The sequence below is a fragment of the Rattus rattus genome, chromosome 2, assembly GCF_011064425.1.
Source record: "Rattus rattus isolate New Zealand chromosome 2, Rrattus_CSIRO_v1, whole genome shotgun sequence".
Lineage (NCBI taxonomy): Eukaryota > Metazoa > Chordata > Mammalia > Rodentia > Muridae > Rattus > Rattus rattus.
This window is the reverse complement of record NC_046155.1, coordinates 170195296-170208515: the sequence shown is the minus strand read 5'-3', so window position 1 is coordinate 170208515 and position 13220 is coordinate 170195296. Positions and strand designations below refer to the sequence as shown.

Below are 13220 nucleotides of genomic sequence, written 5' to 3'. Positions count from 1 at the left end.
GTATGGGGTGGCTGTGTGTCTGTTCCTCTGTCCACTGCTGTACCGCTGGGAGGGGGAGGTGCAGGCACTGGGGAGGAGACCCATGCTGGAGCCAGACCTCACCTACGTCACTGCCATCCACTCTTCCTCAAAATTCAAGACTCAATTCTTTGGGGGGTTTTGGAGGAGTGGGAGGAGTACTGAGGCTTTTGTTGTTGTTGTTTCTTCCTTTTGAGACAGCACCTTACACTTTAACCCAGGCTGGTCATGAACTCCTGGTAATCCTTCTGCCTCAACTTCTAAAAAGCTGGGATCACAGGCTGAGCCAACCACAGCCGTCAATTAGTGAGTTTTTACAAGCATTGTCTCCGTCCAGTCACTGAGACAGCCTCTGGGTGATGTCATTCTCACACTAGCCCACCTCTGTGCCCTCCACCCCCAACCCACCCTCATCGGTCTCTAGAGACACCCTTGATTCCATCTCATCCTGTCCCTATCAGCGCTTGAACCTAAGAGTTTGGGGTCAGCAACAGAAACCAGGCCGGGTGGTACACGCCTGTAACCCCAGCAATTGGGAAGATGAGGCAGGAGGACTTCTGTGAGTTTTGAGGCCAGCTGAGATGTACAAAAGATAACTGCTTACAACGAGTTGTTAAGGTTCCAGCCAGCCAACTATGCATAAAAACACACACACACCCCGGGGGCGGGGTGGGGAGGATGTAAGGTATTGTTTTATTTTGTTATGGAAATTTCATGCAAAGTGAAGGAGGGAAGGCAGAGGGGGCCCGCATAGCCCCAGGCACCCTTTACCCCATTTCCACCCCCCCATCAAAAGTGCCGAATTTATTGAGCCGGGTACCGTGTCAGTTTCCCTAATTTACTCGATCTGCAGGAACTGTATCATCAAGGAAGGCCTCTCGATTGGCATCAGTGCCAGGAGAGAGTGAGCTCGGAGCAGCAGGGACAAAGGGTTTTCAGATAAAGCGTTGGCGAGATCAAAGCCTGAGAAGGCAGAGATCGCTGCGTTTGAAGTGCTGGGGATCTGGACCGGATAAAATGGTGGGTGGGTCCAGCAAAGGCATTAGGGACAAAAAGGCCAGGTGTGGGAGATGCATATCTGTCATCCCAGACCTCGGGAAGCTGAGGCAGGAGAACTGCAGGCAGTTCATGAAAACCTCCTGGAGCTAGAGTGAGTTCCACACAGGGGGACTCTCAGGAACAAAGCAAACACAACTTTTCATTTTCTGTGATGTAATAGTTTTAGGTTGCTAGTGACATGGGAGAGGGTTGTAGGGATGGCTATAGTATGAAGTGATAGCTCTTTAAAATTACCTACACGGGCCGGGCTGGCTGCCATATGCCTGTAATTTCAGCACTCTAGAGGTAGCGTTCAAGGTCATTTTTTCCATCCAGGTGTTGGCGGCTAACCTGAGCTACATGAAACCCTGCCTCAAATAAAAAAATAAAAATAAAAGAAGGAAAAGGAAAAGAAAAAAGCAAACACCTATAGGAAACTTTCTAATTGTGTTCCATGCAAAAGCTGCCTTGACTTCCTCTAAGAATGCGGGCACTACTTTGCCTCTGGTCATTTGCTTTAACGATTCCCTCTGCCAAAAGACTCCCATTCTAGTTGGCTCCAGTTCAGACTTGGCTTAAAAATCAGCTCTTGCAGAACCTCGGGTTGGGGCAGGCGTTTCTGGCATCCACGGCTCCTCTTCCAGGTCTTGACAGTTCTAAGTATTAGTCTAAAAAAATGTGGTTCATCTTCCTTAGACTGGGGGTCCAGATCTCTCGCAACGCATAAGTACCACGTGCTGTCCTGGTACTTATCCTAGGTGACAGGGACGTGAACCCGGTCCCAGACCTTAAGTACTTTCAGGACAAGGTTGCCATCCCACTACGCTTAAGTCTGCAGTCCCCTAAACGCATGCGCTTTTCTCAGGTGCCCCCCCCATCCATATGCTAATCACTGCGCTCGGGAGGACAGCCTCTCCCGGGAATATGCAAATCACATCCTCCTGTGCGGGAGGCCTTCCTTTGTCCGGCGCTAGGATTATGCAAATAAGCGAGCCTCCAGCCCCGGGATCTAAGCAGAGTATTTAGGCCCCCACTTTCCCCTCACCCCAAGGCATCCCCTATTTATAAGGCGCGTTCTCTCTACCGCGCACGCACGCGCGATTCTTGAATCTTCTTCACCCTTCGGACCGCGGACTGTACCAAGTCTAGCGGGGCTGTGAGCCGCAGAGCCCGACACCCCCGCCGGCTTGAGCTCTGCAGCCTGTGCAATTCTCTGAGCCCCTCTTCCCACTGATCGCCGGGAATGGTCTGTCTGACCGCGCACGCGCCCTGAGCGCCTTTCGCCCCTCGCTCACTTGCTCGCTCGCTCGCCTAGCCTCCCTAAACGCAAGCGCAGTGCTCGAGCGTGCAGCCGCTACCGCTGAGCCGAGCCGGGCCCGCCGGCGTCGGTGAGTGTCCGTGGTTAGGGTGGCGCGGGGCATGCTGGGAAGCGGGCGATACAGCCCCGCTGCATGACGGGAGCCCGCGGCGACTTGGCAGAGTGACCAGCCGGAGAGTCCTTTGCTTCTCCCAGCACGCGGCTCGGGACCTACCACAGCTTCGCCTCGAGGCATTGTGGGAGTCCGTGGGCCAGGAGTTATGGGCCTGGGGCATTCTGGGAAGGGCCTGGGCTCCTGGAGGGGACTTTTTTTTTTTTTTTTTTTTTTTTGGTCGCACACTTTCCTCCAGAAGCCTCACGGCTAGGGAGCGTTTCGGTGCCCGGCGTTTGTATAGAGTGGTCGTTAAAGGCCCGAGGCATCGTGGGAAGTTGTCACGGGGCATTGTGGGAGCTGATCTTTATTGTTTGATAGCGGGTTTCTCCGAGTCCTTGTCCTACCTAGCGTTGTGCGGAAAGGTATCTATTGTGTTCACTCACACAATGTTGGTTCATTTGTGTGTGGGGTGGGTGGGGTCTTAGCCACTCTGTGCTTTTGAGGGAACTGGGGCAGACGGTTTCATGTTCTTGGTTTTGGACCCCAGTATCGTGGAGTACGACCTAGAATTTAAAATTTACCAAGTGCTGAGTTCGCAGGGGTGCGCGCCATGCCCAGCTGATTTTCACCTGTCATGCTTCCACCTGATATCCGGAACATTCTGGAAGGAGCTTTATATAACGTGGGTTTGGAAAGGGATGGTTGTCCCCAAGTAACCCCAAGGAAAGTCCTGACAATTTCTGGTGTGATGGTCAAGTGGAATAATAGTTAAAACCCAGTGTGATGTCACGTGCCTATAGTTCCAACACTCAGGGGCTGGGGCAGGAGGATTTGCTATTTTGCTTTTTGTTTTTGGGGTTTTTTTTGGGGGGGGGAACAGATCTCAAAAAAGAGTGAGTTTGGGTTTATGGAATGGGTAATCCTAGGTACCGCATGGAATACATATATTAAATATTTATTTTAAATAGAAACTTAACCAGTTGTCCTCCGTTTTTCCTTGCTAAATAGTGCGAGTTTTTCCAGAAATAGTACTCCAGAGTTAGAGGGCCTACACCTGATGGATAGTCAGGAGGGCCCTTCCTTGTCAATTCCTTTTTCTCTGTCCTTAAAAGGCCTGATCCAGGATCTAGGTGTCTTTAGGAAATTCCCTACCCAATGATACCACCCTTCTCCTGCTGCTCCAGCTGCATTCCCCCAACAGCAAACATTTGGGCTTTGAAAAGACAGCGTGCTTTCTACCATTGTTTGTGTCCCCAGTGCCTAACATTGAGCCTTTGTCTTATTACTAGTGTCCCTGTCTATAGTCCTGGGAAGCTGAGGTTAGAGGATTGCAAGTTCAAGGCCAGCCTGGACTGGATAGCAAGTCTAATGGAGAGTGGAAACCATATGTGGTTGTTAGTCTTACACTGCCTGGTCTTGCAAGGTCCTCTCCCAATGGAGGAGGAGGAAGAAATGTGTGCATTGAGAGTAGTGGATTATTGGAGCCAAGGAGCAATATAGATGTTTAAAGGTGAGCTTTGAGGGTTGGGGATTTAGCTCAGTGGGAGAGTGCTCGCCAAGCAAGCGCAAGGCCCTGGGTTCGGTCCTCAGCTCTGGAAAAAAAAAAAAAAAAAAAAAAAAAAAAAAAAAAAAAAAAGGTGAGCTTTGCAAGGGTGAGAATGAGCTCTCCAGATCCACAAAGAAGGAGGAGAAAATTCCAGATGGCAAATGGACGATGAACTGGGACCCTTCCCATCTGGCAATAAAAGGCCTTTATGTGCCTGCTTCCAACCCCACAGAAGCCTGGAGAGATGGCAAGAAAATACATTTATTTATTTATTTATTTATTTATTTTGGTTCTTTTTTTTCAGAGCTGGGGACCGAACCCAGGGCCTTGCGCTTCCTAGGCAAGCTCTACCACTGAGCTAAATCCCCAACCCCAAGAAAATACATTTATAATTTTTTTTTTAAGACAGGGTCTCATTTAGCTCAGACTAGCCTCAAACCTCAAATTCTGTTAAGGTCAACTATGGCCTTAAACTACAGATTTACCAGCCTGAGGGCTAGACTGTAGGTATAGACTGCCTACTTCTATTCAAAGCATGGTTTTGAATCCTTGCTCAACCACTAGTCTGCTGAGGTGACCAGCGTGATCTTGAGTTTTGGACAGCCTGCAGGTCTTCTCCTTACTTCCTCTTCTGCCTCAGAGAGCTGTTTCTGTGTGGTTCTGAGTGTGCCAATCAAGGTCTACACACAGGCTTTCCAGAGAAGGAAACAGACAAGAGAAGTGGGGTCCCGTTTGAAGCAATAGGCAAAAAATGCCAGGTTTGAGTTTAAACCTAGGCAAGGGTGACTTTTATACAATTAGCATAGGTTGACGCCCACCACCCGGGCGTGGTGATGATCCTGTGATCCTAGCTAGCACTTGGGAGGAAAAGAGGCCGGAAGATCTGGAATTCAAGGTCATCTGAGGCTACTTAGTAAACTTGAGGCCAGCCTGGATTCCATGATGCCTTGTTTCAAACAAGCAAAATGGAAGGATATTGATTCATCTCAGTTGGCAGAGTGGAGTGTTTGCCTAGCATGCCTGAAGCCCTACCATTTGATCTCTTGCGTTTGGGAGGTAGATCCAGGAGCGTCAGAATTCCAAGGTCAGGGTATTTGAAATCTTGTCTCATAAAAACAAAGCAATTTAAAACATTTCCAGGCTAGCTGGTATCTCAACTGTACCAAGTGTTTAGTGTCCCTAATAGTCAACGATCTGTGACCCTCCTTCCTGGTGGTCCTTCCTACAGCTAAAGGGTTAATGTCTGGCACAGGTCTCTGTGACACTTAGTGACGATTGGTGACCATGCCAATACCTACCTTTAAATAACTTGGGATGTCTTCTCTCCCTGCCTCACTGAATAAGAGCCACAAGGCAGTCTGTTGCCAGATAACTGGAAGTCAAGGACTCTTGGGGGACAAGGTCTTTAGAGTTGAGGCTCTGTACACAGTCAAGACAGAACAGAGGCCATCTTTGCCTCACCCTCAGCACTGAGGACACAGTGGTCTTAGAAGGGGGACAAATGTTATGTAAAAATTTTATTGAGTTACCGCAGGCCTTTCTTTCCCGCCCTGTCCAGTGTCCCTCTCAACCTGCCAACATCCTGTGTTAGAGGAGCTTGTGACTGGAGGTGTGACCGTGGGAGAGCTGGCCGGGGAGGGACCCTGCCCAGTCGCTGCTCTGCTCCTGTCTCTTGTCCCCTCTCCCCGCCATGACAGAGACCCGTGAGCCCACTGAGACTGGAGGCTACGCCAGCTTGGAGGAAGATGATGAAGACCTTTCCCCAGGTGAGGTGGCCTTAGAAGTGGCAGTATTGACAATGTTGTCATCCTGGGTTCGGATCTCCTTGGGAAGCTCTGTTGAGGGGTGGCCGTTTGCCTCGCTGTCAGCTCTTTTCTGACTAGAAGTCTCGGTCCTGGTGGGAGTTGGGTCCCCATGGAGGCTTGGAGGGGTTGCATCTTGGGTGGGTTCTTTGTCCTTGCTCGGGGTTCTAGATTGGCTGAGGGCTCTTTCCCTGCTGTGAGTTCTAGAGCGGTCACGGTGGTTTTCCGTGCTGGAGATTCTGGATCGGCTCCGTGCTCTCTTCTTGATGGAGGTTCGAGATCGGCTGTGGACTGTGTCTGTGCCCGGGCTTCTAGACTGGCTGCTCTCACTCTCGGGACTGGACATTCTAGACCGCCTGTGACCCTTCTTCCTGGTGGTTCTTGAGCGGCTGTGATCCCTCCTCACCTTGGTACTTTTGGACCGGCTGTTGCCTTTTTCCTCACTAGAGGACCTAGACCACACTTGGCTTTTTTCCCTTCTTGGAGGTTTCCCTGGGCTGTGATTTCTCCCCTGGCTGTGGTTGCTCCCCTGGCTTTGTCTCACCTGGGTGGGTGTGCCCCTCCGGGTACGACTTCTTGCCCTACCGCGATTCTTCTTCCAGCTGTAGCTTCTTTCCTGGCTCCGAGTCCTCTTGCGACTATGACTTCTTGACCTTCTGGGGGTTCTAGAGCGGCTGTGACTTCGGGTCCTGCTAGGGGTCCTCGAGCGGCTGAGGCTGTGGGTCCTGCTGTGGCTTCTGGCCTGCTTGTAGCTCTTGGTCATGCCTGCCACGTGAGTCATATCGGTAATGGCGTGAATCTGTTCCCTGCTGGGGGACATCACCTGGCTGTAGCTCCTGGCTCTCCTGCTTGCCACCGGAGACTTGCTAAAGCTCTTGAAGACTGTCCTACTTGGGCTGTAGCTCTTGGCCCTACTGGAGATTGCAGTGTCCTTGGTGTCTAAGGCTCCATGTAGCTTGGGGCTCTTCGTCCTGTGCCTGTTTCTAAGCCAGTTGTCACTCCTTTCGTGGGCACTGGTTCTAGGTCGGCTATAACTCTTGCCTCTGCTTTGTTTGCGGTGGGAAGTAGGGGTCCTTGCTTTCTTGGCCACACCTGGTTTGGCGGAATGGGTTCTCTTCCTGTTAGGAGTGCTGGCCCTGTTCGGGGATGTCTTGGAGCTCTGGCTTACCCTTTTACCAGGGGTTCGCCCCCTGCTGTGTGTGTCTCTCTGCTTATATGGTCCCATCACTCCAGTCTTGCCCCCCTTCCTGCCCCTGCTGCCTTTCCTGGCCTTGGTATCAGTGCTCACCTGACTGGATGTTCTTGTCTTGCTGCGGCCTTGGGACCTGCTGCTGGGCCGAGTTGAAGGGACTGTCTTGTTCCCTATTGGTCTGGTAGACTTAGAACTGCTAGGGCTCATAAGCAAGTTAGGGGACTTCGGATGCACTGAGGAACTGTTGGGCACTGCTGCTTTGGTGTTCTTCAAGGAGACTGGAGATGTGGAAACCATGGAAGCCGCAGGAGCTGGGGTGGGCTTTGAGGGCCCAGTGGATGCCGGAGCTGTGGGAGCAGCAGGAGCCGTAGGAGCCGCAGTGGGCTTTGAGGGCCCAGTGGATGCCGGAGCCATGCTGCGCTTGGAGGATCTCTTTGATGGAGAGTGCATGGCGGGCACAAAGGGGCTTGAGTGCCTGGAAGTCATGGTGAACATGCAAGATTTGGTAGCCAGGGACAACAACTAGAAGGCTCATCACAAGCAACTTCGTGAAGTCATAGTGGGTGCCTGAGGCCCCTGAGGCACTAGTAAGGTCAGACTTGAGAGGAGGTGGGGGGCCCTGGCACAAGGCTGTAGACCATTAGCAAATGGATTTAATTAGATCCACTCAGATTTGGCAGGGCTGAAAAGTGGAGCTGGGTTCAGCCAGGGCCTGCCTTGATCTTCAGACTTAGGTGATAGATGTTATTGCCTGGGTGGGCAGAGTAGGGGAGCCCAAAGAGTTGCTGACAGCCTTCAGGGTCAGGGAGCGTGACAGAGAGGACGACACTGAACTGGGCCCCACAGAGTAGCTTTAGCCATTCAAGGTAGAATGGAGAACGGCCTTCACAGGGAGGAGCAGGAGAGGCCTGTAATAGCCAGGGACATCAAAGCAGTGGGGATCATAGAGGGTTGCCTGAGCTGGGTCCTGAAGCCGGGATAAGAAGGGCCAAGTGGACACAGTGTAGGACAGTTGCAGAGAGTCCTCTAGGCTTTGGACAATGTCTGTAGGCAGTGAGCGGGTCACAGAATGGATCAGGGACAATGCAGCAGCCTTGAGAGGGGAGAAGCGCATTGGACACGTTTCACCTGTTCTGGGCCTGGGGAGGGATCTGAGCATAGATGTCACAGCCCTGGGGCTCACAGGAGACAGTGGGAGGGCAGTAGAAAAGACGACTGGCTATCTAGGATGAGGCGGTCTGGGGCTGCTCACCAAAGAGGGAGCTTTGCCCTGGGGCCCAAGGGGAAAGGCAGGACTGAGCAAGCATCCATAGCAGATGGACAGCATGTATCCACCCCACAGATGTGTGGGGCGCAGAGGGTCCTAGACCCCAGGGCCACCACACAAGCTATTTCTTATCCTTCTCTTGGAGATAAGAAAACACGTGTACAAGTAATTGTGCAGTTGATCGGACTGCAAGAGAAACCCAAGGCAGAGTGAGCACAGCACTGGGAGGGCTGCTATGAACCAGTGACCAATGTTGTACTGAGCAGAGCCCAAAGACAGGATTGGACCCAGTCAGCAGAAAGGGAAGCAAAGGCCTGGGGTAGGTAGGTGCACCCTGTGGTCCTGAGATAGCAGGGAGTCTGTGGTGTCTGGTGAGGATGGGTGATAAGTGGCCCCTGAGCGCCTGTTGCCTCTGTGGTAATATGGGCAGGGCAGAAACACCCTCACTGAGCTGCAGGAGGACTCAGGAGAGGGAGCAGCCCAGTGGGTGCTTCCAGCAGGCCATTTTCAGTGTGGCTGAAGCAAGCAAGCACCCTGAGGTCTGCAAGCTCCCTTGACCATGGAGACCCCCACCCTGCGTGTGACCCGCAGTGGCTGCTCATGTCCTCATCACTTCACATTTTCTCATTTAAACGTCCTTGTTAGTTTATCCATTGATTTAGTGAGGGCAGGTACACTCATGGTATCAGGAGGGGAGGTCACAGGACAACTTTGGGAGTTGGTTCTGTCCGTCTACTGTGTGGGTCCTGGGAATCAAAATCAGGTCATCTGGCTTAGCAAGCACCTTTACCACTGAGCCATCTTGCCAGCCCTTGATCATGTTTTAAATCTAAACCCATCTATATGCACTTCTATGTCCTGAAATTACAGTCATGTATCTTACAAGTGAGCGTTTTAGCTGACTTGTACATTGAAATGGGGATTTTCTGTAATCCCAGCACTGAGAGGCTGAGGCAGGGTGGGGATGAGTTGAAGGTCAGCGCACACTCGTGCACACACACACACACACACACACACACACACACACACACACATACACGTGTTCTGTCTTCTGAAAACAACAAAGAAAAAGCCAAGTATAGAGGTGCCAGCCTGAAATCCAGCTTTTGAGAAGTGAAGTCAGGAAGATCAGGAGTTCAACACCAACCCTAGGCCACATAAGAACCTGCCTCCAAAAAAACAAAACAAAACAAACGGCTGGGGGGAATGCTGGCCATAGAGGCATGCGTACAGGAGTTTGGATCCCCCCCAGCATCCAAATAAAGGCATAGTGTGTGGCATGGTCTCTTGCCCCTGGACTGCCACGCTGGAAGGCATAGACAGGCCTGTGAGATTAGTCAGTCGGTGAGCTCTAGGTTCAGTGAGAAACCCTGTCTGAAAATGAGGTGGCAAATAATGAAGGAAATCACCAGGGCTGACACTAAACCAACCAGAACAGACCTGTGTGCACACCGCTTAGCCACCTTCGCCTGTCTTTGTGGACTGCTCTATGGTGGGGCCATTGCCACAGTCTCCTTTCTGTGATAGACTGTGTGACCGTAGGTGAACCATGTCCACATGGGTCCAGGTGTTGTTGTAAAAATATAAAAATAAAAAAGAATAGTTGTCTTTTACCCCGCTGGGTCTACACCTCGATGCCCCAAGATATCTGCTAGATATCTTGGCGGAAACACATCCCAGCCACACGCTTTCCTACACTCAAACCCTCACATAAAAGAACACACAACACAATAATCTTTGACCCAATTGATAAGATATAATTGCCCACTTAAACATACAAAGCCCAGTACCATCCATCCCTTAAGAATATTGATAACAACTTGTAAATACACAGAGCAGAATCTTAACATCACCTGCCATGGCTTCTCCCCTCTCTCCGTACTGTCTCCTTTCTCCTAGTCTCCTCTTCCTTCAATCTTCTCTCCCACCCATCCTTCCTTCTCCTCCAATGACAGGCCTCCTTCTATCCTGTACCTGCCCCTCACCTGTACTTTACAAATTCAATGGGGAGGTGGTTCTGGTGAAGTCACCTGAGTTCTGAGTATATGACTAGGCAGCTGTCCTTGGGGCAGTGGAATTAGCATCAAAATACAGATAACTTCGGGTGTTGCTGTCAGAGCTGGGTGAGCACACGTGCCCTGTAATGGCTGTCCACCCTATCCTGATGCCCATCTGTCAGATCTATTTTGAGACAGGATCTCGTTCTCTAAGCCAGAGCGCGCAGGGATTCTCCTGCCTCGGCCTCAAGTCCTGCCATTACAGGTTGTCACAGATGCAGACAGATGCAGCTGTCGTCATTTGCTACACGCGTAGACACATTGCATCCGTGCCGTGCCAAGCTGTCCTACCCGCACAGCGAGCTTGAATGGGGCTCGGGGCAGCTGCACACAGCCCTGATGCCATGTCTCTCCTACCTGCCCCAACAGGCCCGGAGCATTCTTCTGACTCTGAATACACTCTTTCAGAGCCCGACTCTGAGGAGGAGGAGGAGGAGGAGGAAGAGGAAGAGGAGACCACCGATGACCCTGAATATGACCCTGGCTATAAGGTGAAACAGCGCATAGGTGGGGGCAGGGGCGGCCCGTCCCGCCGAGCCCCCCGAGCGACCCAGCCTGCTGGCCCACCTGCACAGCCCTGCCAGCTCTGTGGCCGATCGGCGCTGGGAGAGGCCCCACCGGGTACCCCGCCTTGCCGGCTCTGCTGCCCTGCAATGGTGACCCAGGAAGCCCCAGCCCCTGAGAGCAGGGCTCTTGGGGAGGAAGAGGAGGAACCCTCTCGCACTGGAGAAAATCGGCCATCGGGGCGGGATGGAGATGAAGATGAGGATGAGGGGGGCACCTACCACTGTACGGAGTGCGAGGACTCCTTTGACAACCTCGGGGAGCTGCATGGCCACTTCATGCTGCATGCCCGGGGCGAGGTTTAGGCAGGGCCACCAGAGAGCTGGTAAGAGGGGTAAGCGGGAGCAAGGGCTGAGGAAGCAGGGTTGGGGACTGGGGTCCCACCCGTCTGTGTCGTCTTAGCAGTAGATGTGTGAAGGGCTGAATAAAAGCCAGACTCCGTGTGCTGGCCCAGCGTGTTTGAGCCGCGTGAGCGTGACTGAGCGCGGTCTACAGTAGCACCCCTTGCTTCCACTGCCCATGTGCAAGATTACTGGTATGCACTGCCCTACCCAGCTTATGTGCTGCTGGGATCGAACCCAGGGCTCTGTGAGCACGTTACACCAAGCACTCTGTCAGCCGAGCCACAGCCCAGCACATTTTGTTTGGCTTAGAGACAAGGCTTTGTTGGCTTTGAACTTGTTTCTCTTGCTTCTGCCCTAGAATCACAGGTACAAAGCCACCGTACTTAGCTAGGGGTACTGGGGTTCAGGCCCACCGCCATTGATGTGTATGCTGTCAATACAGGAGCCAGGCAGGGCACCTCGGTGCCTGCCAGTTGCACAGGCCACTCCCGCCACAGGGCCTCTGCTGGAAAGTCAGTTGCCTGGTTGTAGTCAGCCGCAAAGAAGCCTGGGAAGGGCCAGCCCTTCAGAGCAGATTGTGGTTTGCTGAGGTCCTGTTGGCCTTGAATATTCAGCCACCATATCACCTGGTCCCTGCTTCAAAGAGGACTGCCATTAGCATGGTAGCCAGCCCCCCTGTGCTTCTTAGGTGTTTAGTGCCTGACCAAGGGCTGTATGTTTATGGAGTCAGAGTCCAGGAACGATGTGGCAGTGCCTTGATTTGTGTGACCTCTTCCAGAGCTGGATAGCTAACAAGTAGTTTGAGTACCTCCCTTGTGTTAAGATTTATGTGAAGGTTGGGGATTTAGCTCAGTGGTAGAGTGCTTGCCTAGCAAGTGCAAGGTCCCCAGCTGCGGGTGTGTGTGTGTGTGTGTGTGTGTGTGTGTGTGTGTGTGTGTGTTTATGTGTGTGTTTATGTGTGTAGTGACCAATGAGACCACAAGAGGGCGTCAGATTCCCTGGAACTAGAGTTAGGGGCTGTTGGGAGCCAGCCATTGGACTTGACTACTAGAAACAGAACCCTTTCTCAGCAAGAGCAGCAAGCACTCTTACAGGTGAGCCATCTCTCCAGCTCCCTGCACAGGTGATACCTTCGCCTTCGTAGACCTGGCGTGGACTCTGTGGGGTGGACACTGAAGATACAGTAAAAGAAATGCTGTGTAGAAAAAAAACCAAGAGATGGGTGGACTGTTGTAGAGAGATGTCTTAGTCACTGTCCTGTTGCTGTGAAGAGACGCCATGACTAGGGTAACGCTTCTAAAAGCGTCTCATTGTCGGCTGGCTCACAGCTCCACTGGCATGATCGTGGGGAGCACGGCGGCTGGCATGGCGGCCATGGTGCTGCAGAAGGAGGTGAAGCTACATCCTGGTCCTCAGCCAGAAAGCAGGCAGAGAAAGACAGAAAGCAGACACTGGGCTTGTCGTGAGACAAGATCCCTCAGCCCCAGGAACACATTTTCTCCTACGAGGCCACACTTCTAGATCATTCTAATTTTTTCAAACAGTGCCACTTCCTAGTGACTTAAGCGTTCAAATATTGAACGAGCCTGTGGAGACTGTTCTTACTGGAAGCACCGCAGAGGCGCGTGGCTTTCAGTCTCACAATCCTACCTAGAAGGAGGCCATTGTGCATGGGACCTAGTCGCAAGGATGGACCAGGCGAGGGCCCATCTGGGGTAACAAGGAAGGCTGGGATGGCTGCCAGGGGTTACGACAAGGTGCCCCCGGGTAGAGGATAGCAGTCGGCCCCACCCATTGCAGATTTGGAGCCTCGGGTATCCTGAGGCTGCATGTGGTGATTCTGTTCATGACTGATGTTTAGAATCCCAGCACGCCGAAGGGCGACAGGTTACTGAGAGAGTTCAAGGCCAGCCTGGACTTAGAGAGAGTGGTATCCCTTTCTCAGGAGATACACGTGCATGCACGCACACACACACACAC

At 52.3% G+C, this 13220-nt stretch overlaps 1 protein-coding gene across 6 annotated transcripts; it reads left to right on the top strand.

Moving 5' to 3' along the window:
• Positions 1–2009: 2009 nt before the first annotated feature.
• On the top strand, positions 2010–11359 carry Znf428 (zinc finger protein 428). Of its 6 annotated transcripts, none has more exons than XM_032894216.1 (3): positions 2010–2444; positions 5573–5780; positions 10702–11359. In XM_032894216.1, the coding sequence occupies exons 2-3, from the start codon at positions 5705–5707 to the stop codon at positions 11199–11201; spliced, it is 576 nt and encodes a 191-aa protein (XP_032750107.1). In that variant the 5' UTR covers positions 2010–2444; positions 5573–5704; the 3' UTR covers positions 11202–11359. The 6 variants fall into 6 exon arrangements, with proteins under 6 accessions (XP_032750107.1, XP_032750109.1, XP_032750111.1 ...); XM_032894218.1 differs by having other exon boundaries at positions 5549–5780; XM_032894220.1 differs by having other exon boundaries at positions 2018–2444; positions 10741–11359.
• Positions 11360–13220: the final 1861 nt, after the last annotated feature.

Coding starts and splice junctions, on each gene's coding strand:
- Znf428 (XM_032894216.1), top strand. CDS start 5,705: ATGACAGAGACCCGTGAGCCCACTGAGACTGGAGGCTACGCCAGCTTG. Junction 5,781..10,701: donor TGATGAAGACCTTTCCCCAG/GTGAGGTGGCCT, acceptor CTGCCCCAACAG/GCCCGGAGCATTCTTCTGAC.